General features: G+C 49.7%; 1 protein-coding gene across 3 annotated transcripts in view; it reads left to right on the top strand.

Moving 5' to 3' along the window:
* Positions 1-24,392, top strand: part of LOC111962155 (dual specificity protein phosphatase 8) — an 82,597-nt gene extending 58,205 nt beyond the window's left edge. For 2 of the 3 annotated variants that reach the window (XM_023985018.2, XM_023985019.2), the window contains exons 4-7: positions 18,747-18,907; positions 19,203-19,362; positions 19,753-19,876; positions 20,620-24,392. In XM_023985018.2, the coding sequence (XP_023840786.1) occupies positions 18,747-18,907; positions 19,203-19,362; positions 19,753-19,876; positions 20,620-21,850 (1,676 nt within the window). In that variant the 3' untranslated portion in view covers positions 21,851-24,392. Of the gene's footprint in view, positions 1-11,921; positions 12,639-18,746; positions 18,908-19,202; positions 19,363-19,752; positions 19,877-20,619 lie in introns of those variants that run through there. The other variant, XM_023985020.2, reaches the window with a different exon arrangement.
* Positions 24,393-26,680: the final 2,288 nt, after the last annotated feature.

The following is a 26,680-nucleotide window of genomic DNA, read 5'->3' as shown; positions in this document are numbered from 1 at the left end:
ACCCAGCACCTCTCCTCCGGACCGTACCCCTCCCAGTCCACGAGGTACTGCAGGCCCCTCACCCGGCTCTCGAGTCCAGAATGGCCGTATCGTGTACGCCGGGACCCCTCGATGTCCAGGGGGGGAGGGACCTCCGCACCTCACCGTCCTGCAGGGGACCAGCTACCACCGGCCTGAGGAGAGACACATGAAACGAGGGGTTAATACGATAATAGGAAGGGAGTTTTAATCGATAACACACCTCGTTTATTCTCCTCAGGACTTTGAAGGGCCCTACACACTGCGGCCTCAGCTTCCGGCAGGGCAAACGGAGGGTAGGTTTCGGGTCGAGAGCCAGACCCCCCCGGTACAAACACGGGGGCCTCACTGCGGGGCGTCAGCGCTCCTCTTCTGCCTAGTAGTAGCTTGTTGGAGGAGCTCCTGGACGGCCCTCCAGGTCTCTTTGGAGCGCTGTACCACTCCTCCACCGCAGAGCCTCGGTCTGGCTCGGATGCCATGGCCAGGACGGCTGGTACCCCACACACACTGAAAGGGACACATTAGTAGAGGAGTGCGTAGTGAGTTCTGGGCCATCTCGGCCCAGGGAATGTATCTCGCCCACTCCCCTGGCCGGTCCTGGCAATACGACCGCAGAAACCTACCCACCTCCTGGTTCACTCTCTCCACCTGCATTACTCTCGGGCGAAAACCGGACGTCAAGCTGACCGTGACCCCCAGACGCTCCATGAACGCCCTCCATACTCGGGACGTGAACTGGGGGCCCCGATCAGAAACGATGTCCCCGCACCCCTAGTGCCGGAAGACGTGAGTAAATAAGGCCTCCGCAGTCTGTAGGGCAGTAGGGATACCGGGCAACGGAGGAGACGGCAGGACTTAGAAAACCGATCCACAATTACCAACCGTAGTGTTTCCCTGAGAGGGGGAGATCGGTCAGGAAGTCCACGACAGATGAGACCATGGGCTTGTGTGAAGGGGAGGGGTTGCAACTTCCCTCTAGGAAGGTGCCTAGGAGCCTTACTCTGAGCGCATACCGAACAGGAGGAGACATAAACCCTAACGTCCCGAGCTAAGGTAGGCCACCAATACCTCCCCCGAAGGCTCCCCACTGTCCTCGTCACCCCAGGGTGACCCGAGGAGTAGGACATGAGCCCACCGAATCAGTCGGTCCCGAACACCAAGCGTACGTACTTACGGCCCGCCGGACACTGAGGAGGCCGGGTTTCCGCCCGTAGCGCCCGCTCGATGTCCGAGTCCACCTCCCATACCACTGGCGATCAGCCTCGAGGCGGGATGATGGGAGTGGGTTCGGTGGTCCTATCCTCCGTGTCGTAAAGGCGGGACAGTGCGTCAGCCTTACGTTTGAGAGCCGGGTCTATAGGACAACGTGAACCGAAACGGGTGAAAAACATGGCCCACCTTGCCTGACGCGGGTTCAGTCTCCGAGCTGCCCAATATACTCCAGATTCTGGTGGTCGTCCAGATGAGAAAGGGTGCTTAGCCCCCTCAAGCCAGTGTCTCCACACCTTCAGAGCCCTGACCACCGCTAACAACTCCCTATCCCCCACATCATAGTTACGCTCCGCTGCACTGAGCTTACTAGAGAAGAAAGCGCAGGGCAGAGTTTTGTGGCGTACCCAGCGCTGTGATAGCACGCACCCACCCCAGCCCGGACGCGTCACCTCCACTATGAATGCCAAAGAGGGATCCGGATGCGCCAACACGGGAGCATCCGTGAACAGAGCCTCAACCTGTTGAAAGCTCCGTCCGCCGCCGCTGACCACCGCAACCGCACCGGGCCCCCCCTTAGCAGTAGGTAATGGAGCCGCTACCTGGCCAAAACCCAGGATAAATCTCCGGTAGTAGTTGCAAAACCCAAAAACCGCTGCACCTCCTTCACCGTGGTTGGAGTCGGCCAATTACGCACGGCCTTTATGCGGTCACTCTCCACCACCACCCCCGAGTGGAAATGCGATAACCAGGAAGGAGACGGCTTGTTTGAGAACACACACTTCTCAGCCTTGACGTATAGGTCATGCTCCAGCAGTCTGCCAAGCACTTTGCGCACCAGAGATACATGCGGGCGTGAGTAGTTGAGTAGATCAGAATGTCACGATATACACAACTACCCCCTGCACGTGCAGGTCCCTGGAATTTCGTCTACAAAAAGGATTGGAAAACGCTGGAGCATTTTTTAACCCATACGGCATGACGCAGTACTCATAGTGGCCCGATGTGGTACTAAATGCGGTTTTCCACTCGTCTCCTTTCCGAATACGCACCAGACTGTACGCGCTCCTGAGGTCCAGTTTTGTAAAGAACTGCGCTCCGTGAAATATTCCACCGCCGAAGCGATGAGAGGTAGTGGGTAACTAAACCCACTGTGATGGCATTTAACCTCTATAATCCATACACGGACGCAAACCTCCCTCCTTTTCTTCACAAAAAAGAAACTCGAGAGACGGTGAGATGGAGGGCCGAATGTACCCTGTCCAGAGAACTCCGCGACATATGTCTCCATAGCCAACGTCTCCTCTTGGGACAAAGGGTACACGTGCTCTTGGAAGCGCAGCGTAACCTGGAGATCTATCGCACACATCCCTACCGTCGATGTGGTGGTAATTTCGTCGCTTTCTTTTACAGAAAGCGATTGCCAAATCGGCATACTCGGGGGAATGCGCACCGTGGAACCCTGGTCTGGACTCTCCACCGACGTGGCACCAATGGAAACTCCCAGGCACATTCCAGAATACTCCTCTGACCACCCCTGGAGAACCCCTGTCTCCACGAAATATTGGATTGTGCCGGGCCAACCAGGAATACCCAGCACCACTGAAACGCAGGCGAATCAATAATGTATAAACTGATACGTTCCCTATGATTCCCCTGCGTCACCATGTCCAGGGGAACTGTGCCTCCCTGACCACCCCTGACCCTAATGGCCGCTATCTAGGGAGTAACGGGAAAGGGAGAATCTATCGGCACAAGCGGAACGCCCAACTTACGGGCGAGTCCGCGATCCATAAAGTTCCCAGCTGCACCTGAATCGACTAGTGCCCTATGCTGGGAAGAGGGAAAAAAAAAAGATTTTTTTTTGACAAACATGTGACCAACAGGGTTCTGAGTGAGTTTGGTGCTGACTTACCTGGGTGATCGAGAAGCGTTCCGCCTAGCATCTCGACTCCCAGACAGACCCCCCAGCACCGGTCGACCGTGGTCCCCCGACCACAGTTGTGCAGGGGAGGCCTCCTCCTCCGGTACCCCTAGGCGCGGCCCCTCCCAACTCCATCGGGATGGAAGCCGGGGCGCTGGGTGGTGGAACGCACAGGACCCTCTCCGAACGCCCGCGGGCAGCCAGCAGATTATCCAGTCGGATGGACATGTCAATAAGCTCATCTAGAGAAAGCGCGATGTCCCGACACGCTAGCTCCCTGCGGACGTCCTCCCGGAGACTACACCGGTAGTGGTCAATAAGGGCCCTGTYGTTCCACCCTGATCCCGCGGCCAAGGTCCGGAACTCCAGCGCGAAATCCTGTGCGCTCCTCTTCTCCTGCCTGAGATGAAATAGTCTCTCACCCGCCGCTCGGCCGTCTGTGGGGTGGTCAAACACGGCACGAAAACGACGGGTAAACTCCGGGTAGTGCTCCTTCGCGGAGTCCGGGCCATTCCAGACTGCGTTGGCCCACTCCAGAGCACGACCCGTTAGGCAGGAGACGAGGACACTCACCCTCTCCGCTCCCGAGGGAGTGGGGCGAACAGTGGCCAGGTATAGCTCTAGTTGGAGTAAGAACCCCTGACAACCTGCCGCTGTTCCATCACAATCCCTCGGGAGCGTAAGACGGAGCGCGCTGGAGCCGGGGGATGGAGAGTCCTGGGGGGGGGGAGCCGAAGGTGGAGAGAGGAGCCCACTCCTCTCCCATCGCTCCATTCTCTCCATCATTTGGTCCATGGCTGATCCGATCCGATGGAGGACGGTGGTGTGGTGGAGAACCCGTTCCTCCATCGATGGGAGAGGGTTGGCTGCTGCTCCTGCTGACTCCATTAGCTTGGTGCGGGATTCTGTAACGACCTGGGTGTCGGGGGTGTGAAATCAGACGCAGGAACAGCGATTTTTACGGTGATTTTTAATTCCCAACCGGCAAACCAAAATGTCCAACACGGACTTACTGGGTGTCATAAACACCTGTCTACAAATACGGGAGAACAACCCCAGTATACAATACAATAAACCACTCCCGAAATCCACAGCTACAGACGAACAATCCCGCACAAAGAAGCCTACGGGCTGGCTGACTAATAAAGCCACACTAATTAAAAACTTAACTGAACACAGGTGATACAAATAAACACATAAGGAGGGGGAGGAAAAAGAGTCAGTGGCAGCTAATAGGCCGGTGACGACGACCGCCGAGCGCCACCCGAACGGGAAGGAGAGCCTGCCTCGGTTGAAGTCGTGACAGCCCCCCATTGATTTTGTTAGTCGCTGTCACAGATATCATATTCTAAACTGCGGACGTACTGTATGTCAAAATGACTAGAATTGCAAGAAATGACCTGTAAAACTGCTAAATGTTCTCTGCGTAGAATTGCATGAAATGAATTATACAATTGCAAAGTATTCTCTCCGCCCCATGGCAAAATATGTAGAATACCAGCAAAGTTGCTCTAAAACTGCAATATTTTCTCTACACCCCATGGCAAATTGTGTAGAATTGCTGTATATGTACTCTAAAACTTCTGGGGGGGCGCTGAAATGTTTTGCTTGCAAGGTGGGGGGGGCGCAACACAATTTTACTTAAGGCCCCCAAAAGGCCAGCTCTGACCTGTGGGTATGGATTTGGGTACACAGACCCGTGAGCGGCCCCTCATGATGAGTTCAGATTTTTTTGTGGCTCCCACCCCATCAAAGTTGCCCATCCCAAGATCCCTCCCAATGTGTTCTCCAATCTTATAAAACATTTTAGAAAAAGGCTCAAAACACCTACTCATTCAAGGGTTTTTCTTTATTTTTACTATTTTCTACATTGTAGAATAATAGTGAAGACATCAAAACTATGAAATAACACATATGGAATTATGTAGTAACCAAAAAAGTTAGCTATTGAGGGATTTTGGTCAATACAAACACTAATCAATGAAAATCTCCCAAGGAAAAACATACATCTTCTTCTCCAGATGAAACAGGAACACAATACGATTATCTTTAAACTACAACAAAAGTCACGGGTTTGTCACCGTCTTAATGGTTCTTCGTGGATAGCTCCCCTCTCTTGGTGGCCATCCTCCAGAGATAGTTTCCCCCCCCTTTATCTGCTGGTTCCATACTCTCTCTTATAGGGGAAAGAGAATATGTCATTAGTACCGTCAGCTGTGCTTAATTGCCTCTGGTTACCTTGTCTCACATGCCTTGTTGGGCTACTATCCGTGAGCCCAGCCTGCCCTCTGGTGGTCCTTCCACATACCTCCCCCCTCAGGCCCGAACTGGAGGGTCGGACGCCAGACGCACCGTCTTAGTCACGTCAGAACAGCGCGTCTGCATTCCCGTTCCTCGATCCGGCCCTGTGGATGACATTGAAAGAGAACGGTTGTAAAGCCAGAAACCATCTGGCTATTCTGTTGTTATTGTTTCTCTTACCAGCCATCCACGTGAGGGGCGCATGGTCAGTAAGTAATGCAAACCTCCGACCCAGTAGGTAGTACCGGAGATAATCGAGGGCCCACTTAATGGCTAAGGCCTCTTTCTCTACGGTAGCATATCTCTGTTCCCGATCGCTGAGCTTCCTACTTATGAAGAGAATATGCCTCTCTGCTTCACCTTCACCCTGAGCTAGTACGGCAACGAGCCCCGTATCCGAGGCGTCTACCTGCACAATGAACTCTTGTGAGAAGTCCGGAGCCTGTAGGACGGGATCAGAACACAGGCCATCTTTTAGCGATTGAAAGGCATCTTCCGTCTCGTCTTTCCACTCTACCTGGTTTGGCAAGTTTTTCTTGATGAGGTTTGTGAGGGGGTTGGCAATGGTTGCATATCCCGGGATAAAACGGCGATAATATCCCGTTATCCCTAAGAAGGCCCGAACGTCCCTCTTGGTCCGGGGTCGAGGCCAGTCCCGAATTGCCCTGGTCTTCTCTGCCTGTGGGCGTATTTTCCCATTCCCCACGGTGTACCCCAGGTATTCCGTTTCGGACAGGCCCAGGCAGCATTTTTTTGGATTGGCCGTCAACCCTGTGGTTTCCAGACTCACGAGCACCGCCCGTAGTCGCAGGAGGTGACTATCCCAGTCCTCGCTGTGGATGACCACATCGTCTATGTACGCTGCTCCGTACTCTTGATGGGGCCGTAGAATGGCATGCATGAGGTGTTGGAAAGTTGCAGCGGCACCATGCAGTCCGAAGGGCATCCTCACATACTGGAAAAGACCCTCCGGTGTGGCGAAGGCAGTCTTTGGGCGATCCTCCGTAGCCACCGTCACTTGCCAATAACCCTTCGTCAAATCCAGGGTGGTGATGAACTTGGCCTTTCCTAAGCGCTCCAAGAGTTCATCCATGCTGGGCATGGGATACGCGTCGAATGTAGAGATGGCATTCACGCCCCTAAAGTCGTTGCAGAGTCTCATACTACCATCGGGTTTGGGGACTAGGACTATGGGACTGGACCACTCACTCGTAGATGGCTCGATCACACCCATCCTCAACATCTCCCTTACCTCGTTCTTAGCGATGACTCGGCGAGCCTCAGGAATCCTGTAAGGGCAGATATGCATCTTCTTGCCGGGTTCAGTGTGGATATGGTGGAACAGGACATCTGTTTGTCCTGGGAATGGAGAGAATACCCGACCGATGTTCATAATAAGCTTGTCTAGCTGTCTCGACTGCTCCGGCAGGAGAGTTTGGCCACGGCGCACCTGTGGTAGAGCCTCCTCTTTTCCTTTGCCCTCCGGGGCCATCAAAGCCACCTCCTCCTCTCTTCCATGGTACTTCTTCAACAGGTTTATGTGATAGAGTTGGCCGGTGAGACCCTTTTCATTACCTCGTAGGGCCCCCTTCACTGCGCCAGCAACCGGTGTTCGGCCGTGGGCGCGAGCACCATCACTTTCTCTCCCACGGTGAACTCACGGGGTGTCGCGGACTTATCGTAGGCCCGGCATTGTGTCCTTTGCCCCTTCTCCATATGCTCCTTTACTATGGGCCACACTGCCGACACGCGGTCTCTCATCAGGGTAATATGTTCTATTGTGGATCGAAAGGGGCATGGTTGTTGAGGATCCCTCGACAGGGTCTGCCGTAGAGCAATTCAAACGGGGAGAATCCAGTGGACGCCTGGGGTACTTCTCGCAGGGCAAACATTAAGTGTGGGAGAAGCATGTCACAGTTTTTCCCATCTCGGGACACCACTCTTCTCAACATGCTTTTAATCGTTTTGTTCAAGCGTTCGCACAACCCGTCTGTTTGAGGGTGGAATATGCTTGTACGTATCTGTTGAACACAAGTCCTTCATCAACCGGGACATGAACGGGGTTCCCTGATCGGTTAAGATCGTCTTGGGAAGGCCCACCCGAGAGAACATCATGAACAATTCCTTGGCAATTCCCTTTGACGACATGTTACGCAGGGGTATGGCCTCTGGGAACTTGGTAGCGTAATCTACGACCACTAGGATGTACTCATGTCCTCTGGAGGATTTTGGGAGGGGTCCCACGAAGTCCATAGCTATGCGTTCAAAGGGGGTCTCTATGATGGGGAGAGGAATCAAAGGGTTACGTAGGTGTGGCCATGGAGCTGTACGCTGACATTGATCACATGTCCTACAATACCTGGCCACACCCCGGGTGACACGGGGCCAATAGGATCTCTGCATGATTCTGTCGATAGTCTTGTCCCGTGCCAGGTGTCCTCCTAGGATGTGGGAATGGGCTAACTGTAGGACTGTATCCCTGTATGGTCTAGGAACCATTAGTAATTCCTGGTTTTCCCCCCTTCGTTGCACGACCCAATATAAGAGACCCCGCCTGATTGCATAGTAAGGGAAAGGGGGCTCACCTGATCTGTCGACATTCCTCCCGTCGATCACCTTCACCTTCCTCATGGCCTCCCTTATGTCTGGGTCTCTATGCTGCGAGGTGCCGAGCTGTCCCTTTAATTCCTGGGGCAGGTCGACCTCGGTAGAGGGGTGTGGAGGTTGTTCCCCATCCCCGCCAGGGGTGACCGAGGGGAATCCCTTCCAGGTACCGTCCTCGGATGGTGCTTCAAATATATCCCTTAGCGCCTGGTTGCTCCTTCCTTTCTGCGTCGTGTATAACCCTTCGCAGGTGTCTTCATTGGTGGTTTCCTGGAATATCTGTCGTAAACGTTGGGTCGCTATTTCTTCCTCTGCTCCAGAGGACGAGGACGCGGCAACGTCTCCTTGTAGGACTACTACCTCGGGCTTGGATTTGGTTTTTTTTCCTGTCCCCCTTCTTCCCGTGCATAACGTCATCTGCCGAAGCTCCTTATATAGGGGACAGTCTCTTCCGATCAATAATGGCACCTTCAGCTGGGGTACTTTCCCTGCCCTGACTGTACACCTTCCTTTCGGAGTGAGAATAGACAGATTCACGGTAGGGTAATAGTAGGAGGAGGTCACCATCCGCTTTTCTACTAACGTAACCATACTTCCCGAGTCGAGAATGGCTACCACATCTTGTCCTTCTACTCGAACCGGAATCTCTGGGGCTGGGGCTATTTCTGCTAACCAACAGTGTTGATCCTGCCCTCTCGAACCGGGATGTGTGGGGATGGGCAGCGATGACTCCGTGACCATGGACTCGTTCTTGCTAGGACATTTTGGGGCATAATGGTCGGGAGACTGACATTTATAACACTGACCCTGCTGCGTGGGGGATGACTTCTCCCACCTCCGGAGGAGGTTTGGACGTTTCGGTGGCAGACCTGCCGGGGTGAGTCGTGGTACGGGATTTTCAGAATCCTTCCGTTCCTCCTTGTCACTTTTTAACAACTCCCCTGTAGATCGATATGTTTCCACCGCCTGGGCTATGTCGTCGGCTGACAACGGGTTGGCTTGCCCCACAACTCTTTTTAAGTCACTGGGTAATTCCCTCAATATCTTGTCCACTACGAGGGTCTCTATCACATGTCCTACTCCCTTTCCAGGTTCCAGCCACTGTTTCGTCAGTCGTATTAGTGCGAAGATCTGGGCACAGACGGGTTGGTCAGCCGTATAGGTCCATTGATGGAGCTTTACGGCTCTATCTCTGGCAGTCAGCTGGTACCGGGACAGGATCTCGGTTTTTAGTCGCCCATAGTCCGCAGCTTCGCGGGAATCCTGGTCAAAATAGGCTTCCTGGGCCACCCCGGTCAAAAGAGGGGCTAATGCGCTCTCCCATTCTGTGGGCGGCCACTCTTCCAAGGTGGCCGTCCTTTCGAAGGTCATGAGGAAGGCCTCGATATCATCCTCCTTGGAGAGACGAGGTAAGATGGCGTGAGCAGCCGCTCTTGGCTTCACTCTAGGTTCTTCTCGCTGGCTCAGCTGTTGTTGCAGGAGTTCTATGGTTGTCTGCTGTGCCGTGATCAACTGTTGTAGTAGGGAGTTGTCCATCGTTCTTGAATGGTTCCTCCGGGTCTACTGGAAGAATCTTGATTTACTCACTTATCCTTGTGTCACTCGTCCACCTAATGCCCGCATTCTCCACCAATGTCTCCACATGCCTTGTTGGGCTACTATCCGTGAGCCCAGCCTGCCCTCTGGTGGCCCTTCCACATTTGCCATACCATCTGGTTTGCGCTTAGTAGGACTATCATTTGTTTTTCAACAGGACAATGACCCAACACACCTCCAGGCTGCGTAAGGGCTATTTGACCAAGAAGGAGAGTGATGGAGTGCTGCATCAGATGACCTGGCCTCCACAATCACCCGACCTCAAACCAATTGAGATGGTTTGGGATGAGTTGGACCGCGGAGTAAAGGAAAAGCAGTGCTTAGCATATGTGGGAACTCCTTCAAGACTGTTGGAAAAACACTCCAGGTGAAGCTGGTTGAGCGAATGCCAAGAGTGTGCAAAGCTGTCATCAAGGCAAAGAGGTGGCTACTTTCAAGAGTCTACACTTTTTTGCTTACTACATGATTCCATGTGTTATTTCATAGTTTTGATGTCTTCACTGTTATTCTACAATGTAGAAAATAGTAAAATAAAGAAAAACCCTTGGATGAGTAGGTGTGTCCAAACATTTGACGGGTACTGTATATGTATGTATATATACACTACCGTTCAAAAGTTTGGGGTCACTTAGAAATGTCCTTGTTTTTGAAAGAACATTTTAAAAAATGTGTCCATTAAAATAAAATAAAATTGATCGGAAATACAGTGTAGAAATTGTTAATGTTGTAAATGACTATTGTTGCTGGAAACGGCAGATTTGTTCATGAATATCTACATAGGCGTACAGAGGCCCATTATCAGCAACCATCACTCTTGTGTTCCATTGGCACATTGTGTTAGCTAAGTCAAGTTTATTATTTTAAAAGGCTAATTGATCATTAGAAAATGCCTTTGCAATTATGTTAGCAGAGCTGAAAACTGTTGTCCTGATTAAAGAAGCAATAAAACTGGCCTTCTTTAGACTAGTTGAGTATCTGGAGCATCAGCATTTGTGGGTTCGATTACAGGCTCAAAATGGCCAGAAACGAATAACTTTCTTCTGAAACTCGTCAGTCTATGCTTGTTCTGAGAAATGAAGGCTATTCCGTGCGAGAAATTGCCAAGAAACTGAAGATCTGGTACAATGCTGTGTACTAGTCCCTTCAAAGAACAGTGCAAACTGGCTCTTACCAGAATAGAAAGGTGAGTAGGAGGCCCCGGTGAACAACTGAGCAAGAGGACAAGTACATTGGAGTGTCGAGTTTGAGAAATAGACGCCTCACAAGTCCTCAACTGGCAGCTTCATTAAATAGTACCCGCAAAACACCAGTCTCAAAGTCAACAATGAAAAGACTACTCCTGGATGCTGGCCTTCTAGGCAGAGTTGCAAAGAAAAAGCCATATCTCAGACTGGCCAATAAAAATAAAAGATGGGCAAAAGAACACAGACACTGGACAGAGGAACTCTGCCTAGATAGCCAGCATTCCGGAGTCGCCTCTTCACTGTTGACGTTGAGACTGGTATTTTGCGGGTACTATTTAATGAAGCTGTCAGTTGAGGACTTGTGAGGCGTCTGTAAAGTCTGATCAATTTGATGTTATTTTAATGGACAAAAATTGTGCTTTTCTTTCAAAAACAAGGACATTTCTAGGTGACCCCAAACTTTTGAATGTTAGTGTGTACACACACACACACACACATATATACATACACACACACACACAGGCATTGAGTGTGTGGGTTGCCAAGGCAGATTGAGTGATGTGTTTCAGAGGGAGTGATATCTCCTACTTGTTGTATGCACACACACTGCACATTATAAATCACACACTATTTAATTAAACACAAACACACGGAGACACAGTGTATTTTGCTAAAACCCATTGAGCAGTAGTTGCCGTCTCTCTCTGCTCCAGCTCGCTAGGCCCCTGAGGTAGCCACATATTTGTCTGGTGAGTAAGGAATGCGGTTACATGCCTTAGACATTAGCTATGACAGAGCGCTGGCTCCACAAGAGAGGGAAGGAGGGAGCAAGAGAGGAGGAGGGAGGGACCATGTGAGGGAGGAGGGGAGGGAGGGAGAGGAGAGGATGGGGTCAGAGTCTTAGCTCACGGCAAGTGAGCTCATTCACTCACCCCCCCCCCCCCCCCCACCCCCCTCCCCGGGCAAGCGAGAGCGAGAGGAAAGAGAGAACAACTACGTCATCCTCTATACAGAGGAAAGGGAGAGAGGGAGGGGGAGGAGTGTGAGCGAATGAGAGACTGGGAGAGCGAAGCAGCACAACAATAGGGTACTGCACTTCTGGCTGTGGGCTCACACACACACACACACACACGGAGAGAAGGCACGGAGAGACACACTGTAGCAACTGCAGGCAATACAGCACAGGACAGACAGAGAGAGAGAGATACAGATACATGACCACCATTTGTTTTCTCCATAGTTATTCATTTTATTATTCCTCAAAATACTGCTGGATCTCTATGGCTTTGTTAGATATTATAGGATACATCTCATTCTTGGTGGATTTTGATCTGAATGAGTTCTAGAACTGGCTTGTGGAACTTGTGGACAGTACATCTACAGATGTTTGGGAGTAGCTTGCTTTCTGTTAGCGGGTTCCGTCCATTCTCTTGAGTTCTGGGACTAAGGTTCTGCTCCTTGGACTTGGGGACCGTCTGAGTTGAGTAGACACCACCAGTGTGAGTAGTGACGACTCGGGACTTTGTGGTGTCGAGTTTTGGACCTTTTTCGGGAACCAAGTGATTTGTTTGTTTACCCGTTCTGCCGACTTATTCCTGGGGGACTCCCCCGGTCTGGACGTCCAGTCAGTGTATACCAGATCTGAGCACACCAGAACGCGTGTATGTTGAGCGTGTTGAGGGCGATGCCTCTGGACGTGGTCATAGCCCCGGCGGAGGACTGTTTCTGGCCTGTCCTGCAGGAGTCAGACAGGAGGCTGAAGATCAGAGTCCGCAGGACCAAAGAAGGGAGGGAGTTACGAGGTGTGTACTGACCCAGGCTGGGGGGCTTTGTGGGGGGGGGAGACCCTCACATGGGTGTATTGGGCTATGGGGGAGCTGGGGGCACAAGGGGTATGTTGCAGAGGTTGTGGGTTACAACTCTACAAGGTACAAGGGTAGGGGTTTAGGTGGGTAAAACAGTATTGAGGTATGGGGGTATGGCTTACTTACTGGAGATCCAGGCATCCCTTGAAGTCTGGGATTTGCAGAGGCTTGAAGAAAGAGAATGAAAGAGAAGATGGACAAGCAGAATAGAGGGATTTATCAGAGGGATAGAAAGAGATGAGAGAAAGCTCAGCTCTGCAGCGTGACATAGTGCTCACTCTCTCTGCTGTGAGTACGATTGACTATGTCAAAACTAATCATTCAAAGTGACCCCTTCTCGATCGTCGACCCTCCCTCCTCCGCCCCACTCATCATCTCTGGCTCTCTCTCTCTCATTCTCTAACTCATCTACTCTCTCATCTAACTACTTCGTCAATAACATCAATCCATTCATCTCTAGTCTGGTTCTCCCCCACTCTCCTTCTCTATCCCTACTCTCTTTCTCTGCTCATTACCATGCACTTGAACAGCTAAATTTATCGATTTTGTGGGTGCACTGAAGCCAGGGTTTTATATACACATTTCACACAGCAGGAGATAGACAATGTCGAGGTGTCACTGTGTGTGGTTGTGTGTGTGTGTTGTGTGTGTGTGTGTTGTGTGTGTGTGTGTGTGTGTGTGTGTGTGTGTGTGTGTGTGTGTGTGTGTGTGTGTTGTGTTGTAGCTATATATTAGATGTGCTGGAGAGTGTGTATGCTCTGCATGTGGTTCAGTGCTGTGAACTGATTCAGTGCTGTGAACTGGTTACAGTGCTGTGAACTGTTCAGTGCTGTGAGCTGGTTCAGGGCTGTGAGCTGGTTCAGGGCTGTGAACTGCGTTCAGTGCTGTGAACTGGTTCAGTGCTGTGAGCTGGTTCAGTGCTGTGAACTGGTTCAGTGCTGTGAACTGGTTGAGTGCTTGTGAGCTTGTCAGTGCTCGTGACCATGCGCTGAGTGTTCAGTGCTGTGTCATGCTTGGTGTTCAGTGCTGTGAACTGGTTCAGTGCTGTAGAGCTGGATTCAGTGCTGTGAGCTGGTTCGCTGCTGTGAGCTGGTTCAGCTTGCAGTGCACGCTGGTTCAGTGCAGTGAGCTGGTTCAGTGCAGTGAACTGGTTCAGTGCTGTGAGCTGGTTCAGTGCTGTGAACTGGTTCAGTGCTGTGAGCTGGTTCAGTGCTGTGAACTGGTTCAGTGCTGTGAGCCCAGCACTCCACACCTGGTCCTATTCACGCTGTGCAATGGCTTCAAGGCAGGAGCCGTCAAACTCGTTAGTCAAGATAGAGACAATTACACGTTTGTCATCACCTGTTGAAAATGAGCGGAAGGTAGCCGAGGGGTTAGAGCGTCGGGCCGGTAACCGAAAGGTCGCTTGTTGGAATCCCCGAGCCGACAAGGTGAAAAATCTGCTGACATGGCCTTGAGCAAGGCACTTAAACCTAATTGCTCCAGGGTCGCCGTTGATAATGGCAGACTCTGGCCGTGACCCCACTCTCCGAGGGTCTCTCAGGGAGAGTGGGATATGCAACAAAAAAAAACATTTCCAATACCAATATATTAATACACACTTGTAAATGTGTGAAAAGGGACAAATATAGGCACCCACCAAATGATTATTATTATTCAATAGAGGTGTTGTTAGTGCCATGGTGGTTATTCTCAGACTGTGTTGCCCTCAGGAAGTAAGCTGCCTGGCTGCTACAAACCACCCCCACTACTTACACTCAAACACACATAGCCACATGCTAACGCTACCATAAACATAACATAGGCACAAACAGATAGATACTGGTTGCCCTTCAATCCGCTACATTGCAATTTTGTTGTCCTTTGTGACACGCTGATCGAGTGGCTACGCTTGGCCCCCTGCTGCTTTAGCAGACTCTTTGTGGAGCAGAGTGGAGTGGGGCATGTGTGCAATGATGTCATAGTGGGGAGAGGGAGGGGGGGGACACACACATTGAAATGCTAATGTCCCCTACAGAGCACAGGGGACAGCTGGAGGGGCACAGAGGATGGCGTCATGTCTCCCCCCATATGAATGATGGGAGGGAGGGAGGGAGGGAGGGAGGGAGGGAGGGCAGACAAATCAATTCCCCCGGGGTGGAGAAGGGAGGGGGAGTGTACGTGCGTGCGTGTGCATAGTGATGGGCGTCAATTACAAAATGCAACTACAAAAACACCCGAAAGACCAATGTATTAAAACAAAATAAGATGCTTTTGCAAAGTATTGTACCTAATTCAAATACATGTATGGTGTGTTTTAAAATACAAAAATCACCCTGGATCACTGGGTATTGTCATGGGCCTCGTTTCGTGACGGCGCTTATCAGAGTAGTACTCAGCACGATTGTTCCTTTTTACATATACATGTATACTTTGTTTATTTATCAGACGCTCTTATCAGACTTTTGATACTAATGTAGGGTGTGAAAGGGGGCCACAAAATATATGGTATAGAAATATATGGTATATACAAGTTTTTGGTATTTTGACAATACAAATTACAGCTATCAAAAAATGCACTGGAGTGTAGTTCAGCCCAGTGTAATACAACATACTAAATACTCAGAAGTAATTCAAATACAACAGAAATACTGCCCATATCTGCGTGTGTGTGTTCCCCTCCAGTAAGTCATAATGCTGGGTTTGGTTTTGGGGGGGTTTGGTTTTGAGGGCCATTCAATAGTACCAACAGCGTAAATTAACAGACAGGCTCTTTCTCTCACTCTCTGTGTTCAGTCAATATCTCAGTGATTTCAGGCCATACAAACAGACCTTTTATTTATCATAACTGAGACTGTTTGTAGTAATGGAGAATGTGATTTGTTTTGGTGGAAAAGCGTGTGTGCTGCTTTCAAGATATGGCAACACACAAGCCATGTGTTCTGTGGAAAAGGGATCCTTTGTCCCCATGAACTTGCTACAAATACAAGCTTTCCATTTCTGTCTTCAACTATACATTGATAAATGTTATGTTACACTTATCAACACGTATTTCTCTATGAAATTCAGTCATATGTGTGGCATCTCGATGTGTGAACATTACCCTACTTCTCCCTAAGAGTTCCCTGTGGAGGGATGGAGAAACAAAGGGGAAAAGGGAGAGAGAGACCATTCGGTAAACAAGGGAGGGCCGGGGCGCTCCGAGAGAGGAGAGAATAAAACGCATGACATAACGGAGCGGAGGAGACGGGATGTGAGGGAGAGGAAAAAGGAAGTCAACACTGGCTGTTGAAGCTGATGGCGAGCGACACAGTGCCCTCTTTCCCCCGTGCCCAGTGAGTTGGCTACCAGACTGAAAGGTGGCTACTCAACAGCCAGGATCAGTTTAGCTATTCAGCTGATAATGGGGAAGGTGAGACCCTGGGGGGACAGGAAACTGGTCCTAGAGCAGTTGTTCTAGCCAGAAACTAAGTGGAACACGAGCCTCAACCAGAACAGGCTGTTGTCTGGGGTGAGGTGCATCCCATATGGCACCCTATTCCCTATGCAGTGCACTACTTTCGGCCCCGGGTCAAAAGTAGTGCACTGCATAGGGAATGCGGCGCCATTTGGGAAGCAGACCTGGTCTGGGACTGTGTTTCTCAGCGCTTACAGACACTTGACTTTATGATGTCATCGCATCAGACAGCTGGACCCGAGTGTGTCATGGGTATTTTCAATGACGCGTGTTTGGATTGGAATGGAGAGATGTGTCATCCGGTACTTTTTGTGGGATGTGAGTTGCATGTCTCTCTGGCACATCATCAGGGTGCTCAGAGTGTGTGTATGAGGGCATTCTATATATGTGTGTGCGCGCATGGTGGGTTTTCCCATAGTGACAGCACCCCAGGGACAATAGGCCCAACGGTCGGCCACATCGTCCCGTGTGGTTGCCATAGCAACATTAAGTCTGAAGGTCAGGTGACCGGTGACAGTGAGTGTGTGTGTTATCAGTGCTGACTGAGAGCCAACGAACACAGCGCAGGCCCACGGTAAAACCTTTGGACAGCTCAGTGGTGTGTGTGTGTGTTTGATAGGTGTTGACATAATGCTGCTGAAACAGCCCTCAATAGACCCAGGGTACACAATCCTGTTGTGTTATCTCTGCTCTCTGTACCTGAGGAGGAGAGTAGGTCGTTTTGCATAAAGGCAGCACTAGCTAAGGAACACCCACTGTCCCAGGCTGACTTGATCCTCTCAACAACTCTCTGACAAATGTCCTCCAATGAAAAAGGAAATGTTTCTGACGTGACGTGGGGTTTTCCTGTTTTTCAGGAACACACTCCTTCCTCGGTCAGGGGAGCTTAGAGAGAGAGAGAGCATGAGCACAACCAGGAAGAGATCCTTCAAAGAACAACCTGAAAGAGATCCTTCCTTCCCTCCCTTCCTTCCACTGTTCTGTTCTATGCCGTGTGAATAAAGTGCATATGGAGGAAGGGTGGTTCTGAGTGAGGACTGTTCCAGAAGTTATTATATCTGTGCAGTCGTAGACTACTGCTGAAAGCAAGTGTGCTAATTGAGGGAAGAGGGGACTCCCTTAGTCGTAGTAAGATCGTACTCTTTCTGTCCCTCTCTTTCTTCATTTGTTTTGCGGACTTTCTCTCTCTGCCTGCCGACTGCATGTGGAGAGGTGATGTCATCCTTTTGCCCTGGTTGCCATTAATAGCTGGAAACAGGCAGGCCCTCCTCTCAATCCTCTCCTCTCTCCTCCTCTCTACTCTTAAAGAGACGGGCGCCAGATATAGCCCGACGTCTGCCTGCCTATCAGTGGGTCAGAATACACTCTGCTCTCACTGACTCCACTACGACCCATATTCAGCACAGCAGCACTTTGGTGTGTGTGTGTGTGTGTGTGTGTGTGTGTGTGTGTGTGGTGTGTGTGTGTGTGTGTGTGTGTGTGTGTGTGTGTGTGTGTGTGTGTGTGTGTGTGTGTGTGTGTGTGTGTGTGTGTGTGTGTGTGTGTGTGCCAGTAGGCCAGATTGGGGCAGGCAGGACAGAACCTAGATTAGGTTCTAATCCTTCGGCTGGGGCTCAGGGTTTCCTTGAAGCCCTCCTCCTTCTTCCTCTCCTCCCACCTTTCCTTGCTCGGCGAGGTCATTCACTCTCCCTCCCCCCTTAGCCCCGCCCAGAAGTTATACAACCGTGGTAATGCAGAGTAATGATGAGTGAGTGTGTGTTTGTTCGTGTGTGTGTGTGGTCAGACCTGGAAAGCGAGAGTGAGCAAGATTGTGTAAGATTGTCTTTGTGTGGTTTTGCATGTGTATGCAGGCTTCTGTACAAACGACTGTGTGTGTGTGTGTGTGTGTGTGTGTGTGTGTGTGTGTGTGTGTGTGTGGTGTGGTGTGTGTGTGTGTGTGTGGTGTGTGTGTGTTGTGTGTGTGTGTGTGTGTGTGTGTGTACTGTGCGGTTGTGTGTGGGCGCGCGTGTGTGTGCGTTTGTATGCTGTGTGCGTGTAAGTGTGCGCGTGTACTGCGCGGTCGTCAGGGGGATGTTACTGGGCCTCTGTGCTGGCCCTGCACCTGTGGCCTCTCTCATTCCCCAGCCCTGACGCAATTCTCTGCTACAGGACATGAGCTCATGCAGGAAACAGAGCCGCACACACACACACACAGTATCTAACACACACTAACGCACACACAGGCCAAAAGTGGATCCGCCTGCTCTTAAAGGGCCAGCTACACACATTCCTCAGCGCCCAATAGCCAAACTAACCTCCAGTCAAAGATGCGGCAGAGAAAGTTTTCCTACTGATCTGGGAGCAGAGGCACTATCTCACATTCTAGCTCCAACTGTTATCTACAATATGTCCACAGTTTCAAATGGTTAGGCGATGTTGTTGGAACACACGTTTGTAACATAAGGGGATTCAGTGCACCAAGAGATACCGTGTACTGAGTCGTGAGTTCTGTATGTGCGGCTGAACCAAATGCAGGGGCTCCCAAACGTTTTGCCAATTTGGGGAAAGTTGTATTGTAGAGTATAACTGATGTTTTTGTCCTCTGTCTCTCTCTCTCTCTTCTCCTGTAGGGGGCTTTGCTGCGTTCTCCTCCTGTTTCCCCGGGCTGTGTGAGGGCAAGCCAGCTTTGCCTATGAGCATATCACAGCCCTGCCTACCTGTAGCTAATGTAGGCCCCACACGCATCCTACCACACCTCTACCTGGGATCGCAGAAASACGTCCTCAACAAGGTGAGCCCATAGCAGAGAAGGGACATTTATTTATTCATCAAGGCCACAGTTGTTATTATGTCTGTAGTGCTATTTATATTCATATTGTTTTACGTGACCATTTCCATTCTTTTATTTCACTAGTCCTGCATGTACCCTGCAATCACACCCGCAACCCCATACATGTGACTATTGAACACTCTGAATCGGAGTAGAGGGACTGTGAGCAGAAACGAAGTGTTACCTTTGCTGTCAATTCTTCGGTCTGTTATTGCCTTTCCTAACAGTCTGTGTCTCTCGTTGTGTCTGTCTGTAGGACCTGATGGTTCAGAATGGCATCACGTACGTGCTGAATGCCAGTAACACCTGTCCCAAGCCTGACTTCATCGGCGAGAGCCACTTCATGCGGATCCCCGTCAACGACAACTACTGCGAGAAGCTACTGCCCTGGCTGGAGAAAACCAATGAATTCATCGGTAAGTCAAGATTCTCTGGGTGTCTTTTGTACGTGCGGGAGAATATGCAGCGGTAATATGCACTAGTAGCCCGACGGTAGTGTATGTCACACGACATAGTGAAACAGCCCTCATATTCAAAATATCACATAATCACAATGTACAGCACCATACACTTCTCCTTGCTTTCACAAGTGGTACTTGAACACATACAATAAACTGCATCMATAGAGACACTCACAAAGCCATGTTAATCGCCATGGCGACGACCCCCCCAGTGCTGAACAGGAAGTGGCGGATCGTTTTCAATGGGCTTTCCATTCTCTCGGGACTCTCTGTTCTGACTAACTGTTCCTGGGTGTTGTGTACAGCTGTGTGTGTTCACACGTGTTTGTTCCCCCCTCCCAACAGACAAAGCCAAGGTGTCAAACTGCAGAGTCATTGTGCACTGCCTGGCTGGAATCTCACGCTCGGCAACCATCGCCATCGCATACATCATGAAGACAATGGGCTTGTCATCGGATGACGCCTACAGGTACACTCTCTCTCCCCCCCGACACTCCCCTTCGCTCCAGCTGAGCTTAAGTTGCAGCGTCTTTGAAAAAGGCGCCTCAGTGTTTGAGGAAACGCTAGACAGTCAACTCTACTCCCCAGKCGTGAGAAATGAAATTGTTATGGTTGCCAGAGGAACTGTACAACAGTGTACAATAGGAACTAGCGGTGTTGTCCGGAGAAGATAGACCTAGGATCATCTTTTCAGTTAGTTCACACCAGTTCATCAGGGGGTAACCTGCTACTTAAAGGGATACTTCAGGATTTTGGCGATGAGCCCCTTGATCTACTTCCCCAGACTCAAATTAACTAATGGATCCCATTGTTATATCTCTGTGTGCAGTTTGAAGGAAGTTGTGAACTAGCGCGAGCGCAATTAGTAACTAGCGTCAGCGCAATAACTGGAAGTCGATGGGTATCTGCCAGACCCATAGACTTCCAGTCATTGCGCTAACKCTAGTTAGCATTGGCTCACGAAACTACCTCTAACTTCCTTCATACTGGACACGGAGACATAAAAATGGTATCCACGGGTTCATCTGACTCTGGGGAAGGAGATAGTATCCCTGCATGCAACCCAACATGCAACCCAACAATCAATATTATGTTCACACAGGAAGTAGCTTAGAGGAACTTTATAAAATATTTGTATTGCTTTATTTTGAAACTGGATCCCCAACTCTAACTGGAACTAACATTTCGCTTACTTTTTTCCCCCCTAACCAGGTTTGTGAAGGACCGGCGGCCTTCGATATCGCCCAACTTCAACTTCCTGGGCCAGCTGCTGGAGTTCGAGAAGGGGCTGCGGCTCCTTCAAGCGCTGTCGGATGACAAGACCTCTGAGGGCAAAGGTCAATCCCAGGGTTCAGAGGTCAACGGGGTCAGCTCAGGTTCAGAGGTCAACGGTCATCATGACTTTTCATTAGCAGAGCCCCCGACCCCTTCAGAACCCAAGCTCCCCTCGCCAACCTCCCTCCAGCAGGGCTTCAACGGCCTCCACCTGTCGGCCGAGCGCATCCTGGACACCAACCGGCTGAAGCGCTCTTTCTCCCTGGACATCAAGTCTGTGTACTCCCCTAGCAGCCCCCACTGCCCGCGCCTGGCAACGCCCACACACTCCGAGGATGTGCCCAAGCTGTGTAAACTGGACAGCCCCCCTGTCAACGGCATCTGTCCCCAGTTCTCCCCCGCCCCGGACAGCCCTGGCTCAGCCGAGTCGCCCTTCCCCTCCCCGGGGTGCGGCGGCAGCATCGGAGGTCTCGGCGTCGGGGGTCCCAGTGAAGGGGGCGTTCGCTCTGGAGGTCCCTCATTGTCCAGGCCCAGGAGGAAAGCCAAGCACAGCTCTGGATCTGGTGGAGCTGGATCCACAAGCACCTCCCCGGTCCACTCCTACCTCCCACACCCCCAGTCCCTCAGCCTGGCTCTGGGACGCTCCCTGCCCGTCCACAAGAGCCCCAGCCTGGACGACASCCTGAAGGGCTCCATGCTTCTCTCCCTGCCCACCATGGGATCTGGGACCATGTGGACCAAACACAGAGACACGGTCCAGGCAACCACCCCAGTCACCCCTACCACCGACACCCCCTGGTACTTTGGGGCAGAAGAGGTAGGGGAAGGAGGGATGGAACTCGGAGGAGGCGGTGGAGGAGGGGTGGAAGTGCGATTCGGAAGCAGCTCAGCGTACGTGGCGTTCGGGTGTAGCGAAGGGGTGCGGCTACGGGAGAAAGTGCCGCGGGACAAAACGGCGTCGTCGTCAGCATCATCATCACAGCGGGACTCCTCGACGACCGTTGCTAACGGGACGGGCTCCAACAGCAACGAGAAGCAGTTCAAGCGGCGCAGCTGTCAGATGGAGTTTGAGGAGGGCATCTCCGAGACACGTTCCCGGGARGAGCTGGGGAAGATTGGGAAGCAGTCTAGCTTCTCCGGGAGCATGGAGATCATCGAGGTATCTTGACAAACCGGACTCCGGACCACAACCTGCTCGCCCAGGGAGGGGGGGAGGGGGGCAAATGGACCTGAGGTGGGAGGACAGAGGGGGGAGATTTATAATCCCTACGCAGACCGTGTTAAAGACTCAAACTCTGAGAAGACAAACAAATGGACAGAGAGTTTCTGTGACTAGACATGAGGTTCAACTGTCAATTTACTACTACTGTACATCTACAGTACTACCAAACAACGCTCTGAAGAGAGAAACTCTGGGGAAGATGGAGGCTGTGGGGCCTGACACTGAACTATGRACTATTTCYTCTGTATGGTGTCAGCTAGAYRAAAAGGGACCCTGGGGCAAATCACAAAGGGCTCCCTATCCCCCATATAGTGCACTACTTTTGAACAAATGTCACCAAAAGTATAGCACTAGTTAGGTTATAGGGTGTCATTTGAGGCGTATAGCCAAGCGGTTTCCTCCTAAAGCTTGACTTCAGCCCCAGTGAACCCCAGCATGGCTCAGTCTGCCCCACCATTCATTAMAAAGACTTAGAAAGCGCTATGTACCCCAGAGACACACCACATCACACTGCAGTGAGATACTATTCAGAGTCTACTGAGAGACTATACCGGTGATACTGCATCAAAACAATGAAGGATCCTCCATGTTGGCGTGTCAGCCCATCATGGTTCATGAGGACTCATAGTGACCGATAAAGACTGACAGTGTATTTTCCCACAATCCTCGTCTGCTCCCTTGTTTCCAGTGTTAAACGGTGTGACGTGACGGAGGTTTGGGGCGGTGGGGAGGGGTTAGGTCTAAGTTACGACCTCCCTGTAGTGGCGTTCTGTACACGCATGGCTCACTCCACACACCCCACCCTCCATGTATACTCCCCACCCATGCCCCCCTTCTTCCAGCCTCTACTGAGCATGCTCCAGAGTGGCTGGCGACAGACAGACAAATACTATATGAATATATATAGCAATTTTAATGGACTTTTAATCAACATTTTTTCTCATAGTTTTAATTTATTTTATCTGTTCATTCTGGTAATGAGAAATAATAATGTTTTGTGGACTTTTTCCCTCTGTTAATCTCAGTTTTTGTTGAATGGTATTTATGAAACACATACACATACAACAACACACACAAAACTACAAGCAAGCAATATGTGATGTTCATTATTTGGAGGGAGAGTGATGTATTTTGGGTTTCATCTGACGTTAAAATGCACTTTTCTGTCACTCTCTTCAAAAACAAGTATCCCATCCACTTCCTAAGTGTACCAACACGCTCTAACCCCTGGTGATATTACCAGACGTGTGGTATGCTGAAGAACAGTCATCTGAGGGGTTCCTAGCTACTTCCCTATGAGCACAAAACGTTTGAAAGACATTGAAAAGACGTACAAAATATGTATTTTGGGTTGAAAAGACATTGAGAAGACGCTGAAAGTACATATTTTCCACGCCTTGTGCTCACTGTGTTGACTCTTCAGTTGTGTGTATTTATGATGTTATTTATTGTGATTGTGGGCTCCTGCAGTTATTARGATATCTACTGGGAGACTGTTAGTGTGAGGAGACTGAACTTTACTCAACCCAGTACTCTTCTAAAGAGCAGAATTATTGCAGGAAGGACTGTTGATTTCTCGAGGGCTAATGACAACAACTACTGGTATATGCAAGTAGATCCAGACATTTGACAATATTAGAGACATCCACCTAAGAGCGCTAGACTCATTCTGTTGGCTAGTTTCCACACAGACACACACACACAGAGAGAATTACACAGTGTTGGGATATGAGAGGAGCCCAAAGCTGAAACAAACCCCCTCCACACACACATAGTCACACACAARGATACAACCGCCACCTTTCGTTTGTTCTCAGGGGATCTTTCAGTGAGCCAAGCCCGGAGCAGGATACAAAACTGCTTGCACATCAGCACAATGCATGTCCCCCTCACTCCCTCGCTCTCTCTATCGCGCTCACTCTTATTTTCCAAAGGTATGATAAAAAGAAAATGGAAGGGATGAAACTAGAATGGATTTGTTGTGATTCAGAGGTGAGTGAATGCTATTGCTCTCCTGGTGCGAGATTCGTCTATTTATTTATGATATACGCATATGTGTTTTCTTTCTCTTCGGTTATCTTTTCTCTATGGCGAACTTTGACCTTTGACCTATACCTTTGTGCTGCTGTAAGGTCAGACCTGGATTTCCAGTGTTCAGTTCTCTTCCTAGCCTTTCCTTCTACTCTCTATATTTTTTAAAAGATGTTATAATTATTTAMAAACATGTTMAAGAGAAGATGCAGGCTGTCCCGATTGCTATAATTGTTGGTATTGATGTATTATTATTATTATTATTATATAATTATCATTATGTTGTGTAAATAGCAACGTATCTAAGAACATTGGTGAGTTTAGGTAAGTTTTGAAAAGAAAATCCTGATACCTTAGGCTGCTTGACGCAAAATACCTCAGGTTCCACTGAAAGGCTTTTCCTTCCCCTTTACCTGTTTTGTGAAAATGAGACAAAAATGCAAACATTACAAAAATATGAMCTGTTCTCTGTCTCTTTTTTGGTTTTACGTGAGTCCTTCTTGGGGTTGGTGGTACACAGCTGTAGGACAAAACAAAGCCATGACCAGACTGTCTTTATCCCTAAGGGAAATGTGTCTTCAACATCGTAGCTGCACTATCACAACAATACATGACATACGCATACAGTACCAGTCAAARGTTTGGACACCTACTCATTCAAGGGTTTTTCTTTATTTGTACTATGTTCTACATTGTAGAATAATAGTGAAGACATCAAAACTATGAAATAACGCATATGGAATCATGTAGCAACAAAAAAAGTAGCTACTGTTTTCCTTGATGACAGCTTTGCACACTCTTGGCATTCTCTCAACCAGCTTCATGAGGTAGTCACCTGGAACACATTTCAATAGACAGTTGTGCCTTGTTAAAAGTTAATTTGTGGAATTTCTTTCCATCTTAATACGTTTGAGCCAGTCAGTTGTGTTGTGACATGGTAGGGTTGGTATACAGAAGACAGCCTTATTTGGTAAAAGACCAAGTCCATATTATGGCAAGAACAGCTCAAATAAGCAAAGAGAAACGACAGTCCATAATTACTTTAAGAGATGAAGGTCAGTCAATCCGGACAATTTCAAGAACTTTGAAGACCGCTTCAGGAAAGGAAGACCCAGAGTTACCTCTGATTGCAGAGGATAAGTTCATTAGAGTTAACTGCACCTCAGATTACAACCCAAATAAATGCTTCACAGAGTTCAAGTGACAGACACATCTCAACATCAACTGTTCAGAGGAGACTGCAGGAATCAGGCCTTCATGGTTGAATTGCTACAAAGAAACCACTACTAAAGGACACCAATAATAAGAAGAGATTTGCTTGGGCCAAGAAACATGAGCAATGGACATTAGACTGGTGGAAATCTGTCCTTGGTCTGATGAGTCCAAATTTGAGATTTTTGGTTCCAACCGGCGTGTCTTTGTGAGACGCAGAGTAGTAACCAAAAAAGTGTCAAAGTAGCCACCCTTTGCCTTGATGACAGCTTTGCACACTCTTGGCATTCTCTCAACCAGCTTCATGAGGTAGTCACCTTGAATGCATTTAAATGAACAGGGGTGCATTGTTAATTTGTGGAATTTCTTTCCTTCTTAATGCGTTGTGGAGCCAATCAGTTGTGTTGTGACATGGTAGGGGTGGTTTACAGAAGCCCTGTTTGGTAAAAGACCAAGTCCATATAATGGCAAGAACAGCTCAAATAAGCAAAGAGTCCATCATTACTTTAAGACATGAAGGTCAGTCAATCCGGAAAATTTCAAGAACTTTGAAGATGGCTTCAGGAAAGGAAGACCCAGAGTTACCTCTGATTGCAGAGGATAAGTTCATTTGAAATCAAATCAAACTTGATTTGTCACATGCGCCAGATACAACAAGTGTAGACCTTACCGTGAAATGCTTACTTACAAGCCCTTAACCATCAGTGCAGTTCAAGAAGAAGAAAGTATTTACCAAATAGACTCAAATAAAAGTAATAATAAAAAGTAACACAATAACATTATGAGGCTATATACAGGGGGCATCGGGTCAGTGTGTGGGGGTACAGGCTAGTTGAGGTAATTTGTACATGTAGGTGGGGGTGAAGTGACTATGCATAGGTAACAAACAAACAGCAAGTAGCAGCAGTGTACAAAAGGGAGGAGGGAGGGGTGTCAATGTAAATTGTCCGGTGGCGATTTTATGAATTGTTCAGCAGTCTTATGGCTTGCAGGTAGAAGCTGTTGAGGAGCCTTTTGGTCCTAGACTTGGCACTCCGGTACCGCTTGCCGTGCGGTAGCAGAGAGAACAGTCTATGACTAGGGTGGCTGGAGTCTCTGACAATTTTATGGGCTTTCCTCTGACACCACCTATTATATAGGTCCTGGATGGCAGGAAGCTTGGCCCCAGTGATGTACTGGGCCGTTCGCACTACCCTCTGTAGCGCCTTACGGTCAGATGCCGAGCAGTTGCCATACCAGGCGGTGATGCAACCGGTCAGGATGCTGAGCGGGAAAAGGTTTTGTCCTGCCCTCTTCACGACTGTCTTGGTATGTTTGSACCATGGTAGTTCGTTGGTGATGTGGACACCAAGGTACTTGAATCTCTCGACCCGCTCCACTACAGCTCTGTCGATGTTAATGGGGGGCCTGTTTGACCCTCCTTTTCCTGTAGTCCACGATCAGCTCCTTTGTCTTGATCACGCTGAGGGAGAGGTTGTTGTCCTGGCACCACACTGCCAGTTCTCTGACCTCCTCCCTATAGGCCGGCTCATC

This window comes from Salvelinus sp. IW2-2015, linkage group LG4q.1:29 (assembly GCF_002910315.2).
Source record: "Salvelinus sp. IW2-2015 linkage group LG4q.1:29, ASM291031v2, whole genome shotgun sequence".
NCBI lineage: Eukaryota > Metazoa > Chordata > Actinopteri > Salmoniformes > Salmonidae > Salvelinus > Salvelinus sp. IW2-2015.
This window is presented reverse-complemented; position numbering and strand designations above follow the sequence as displayed.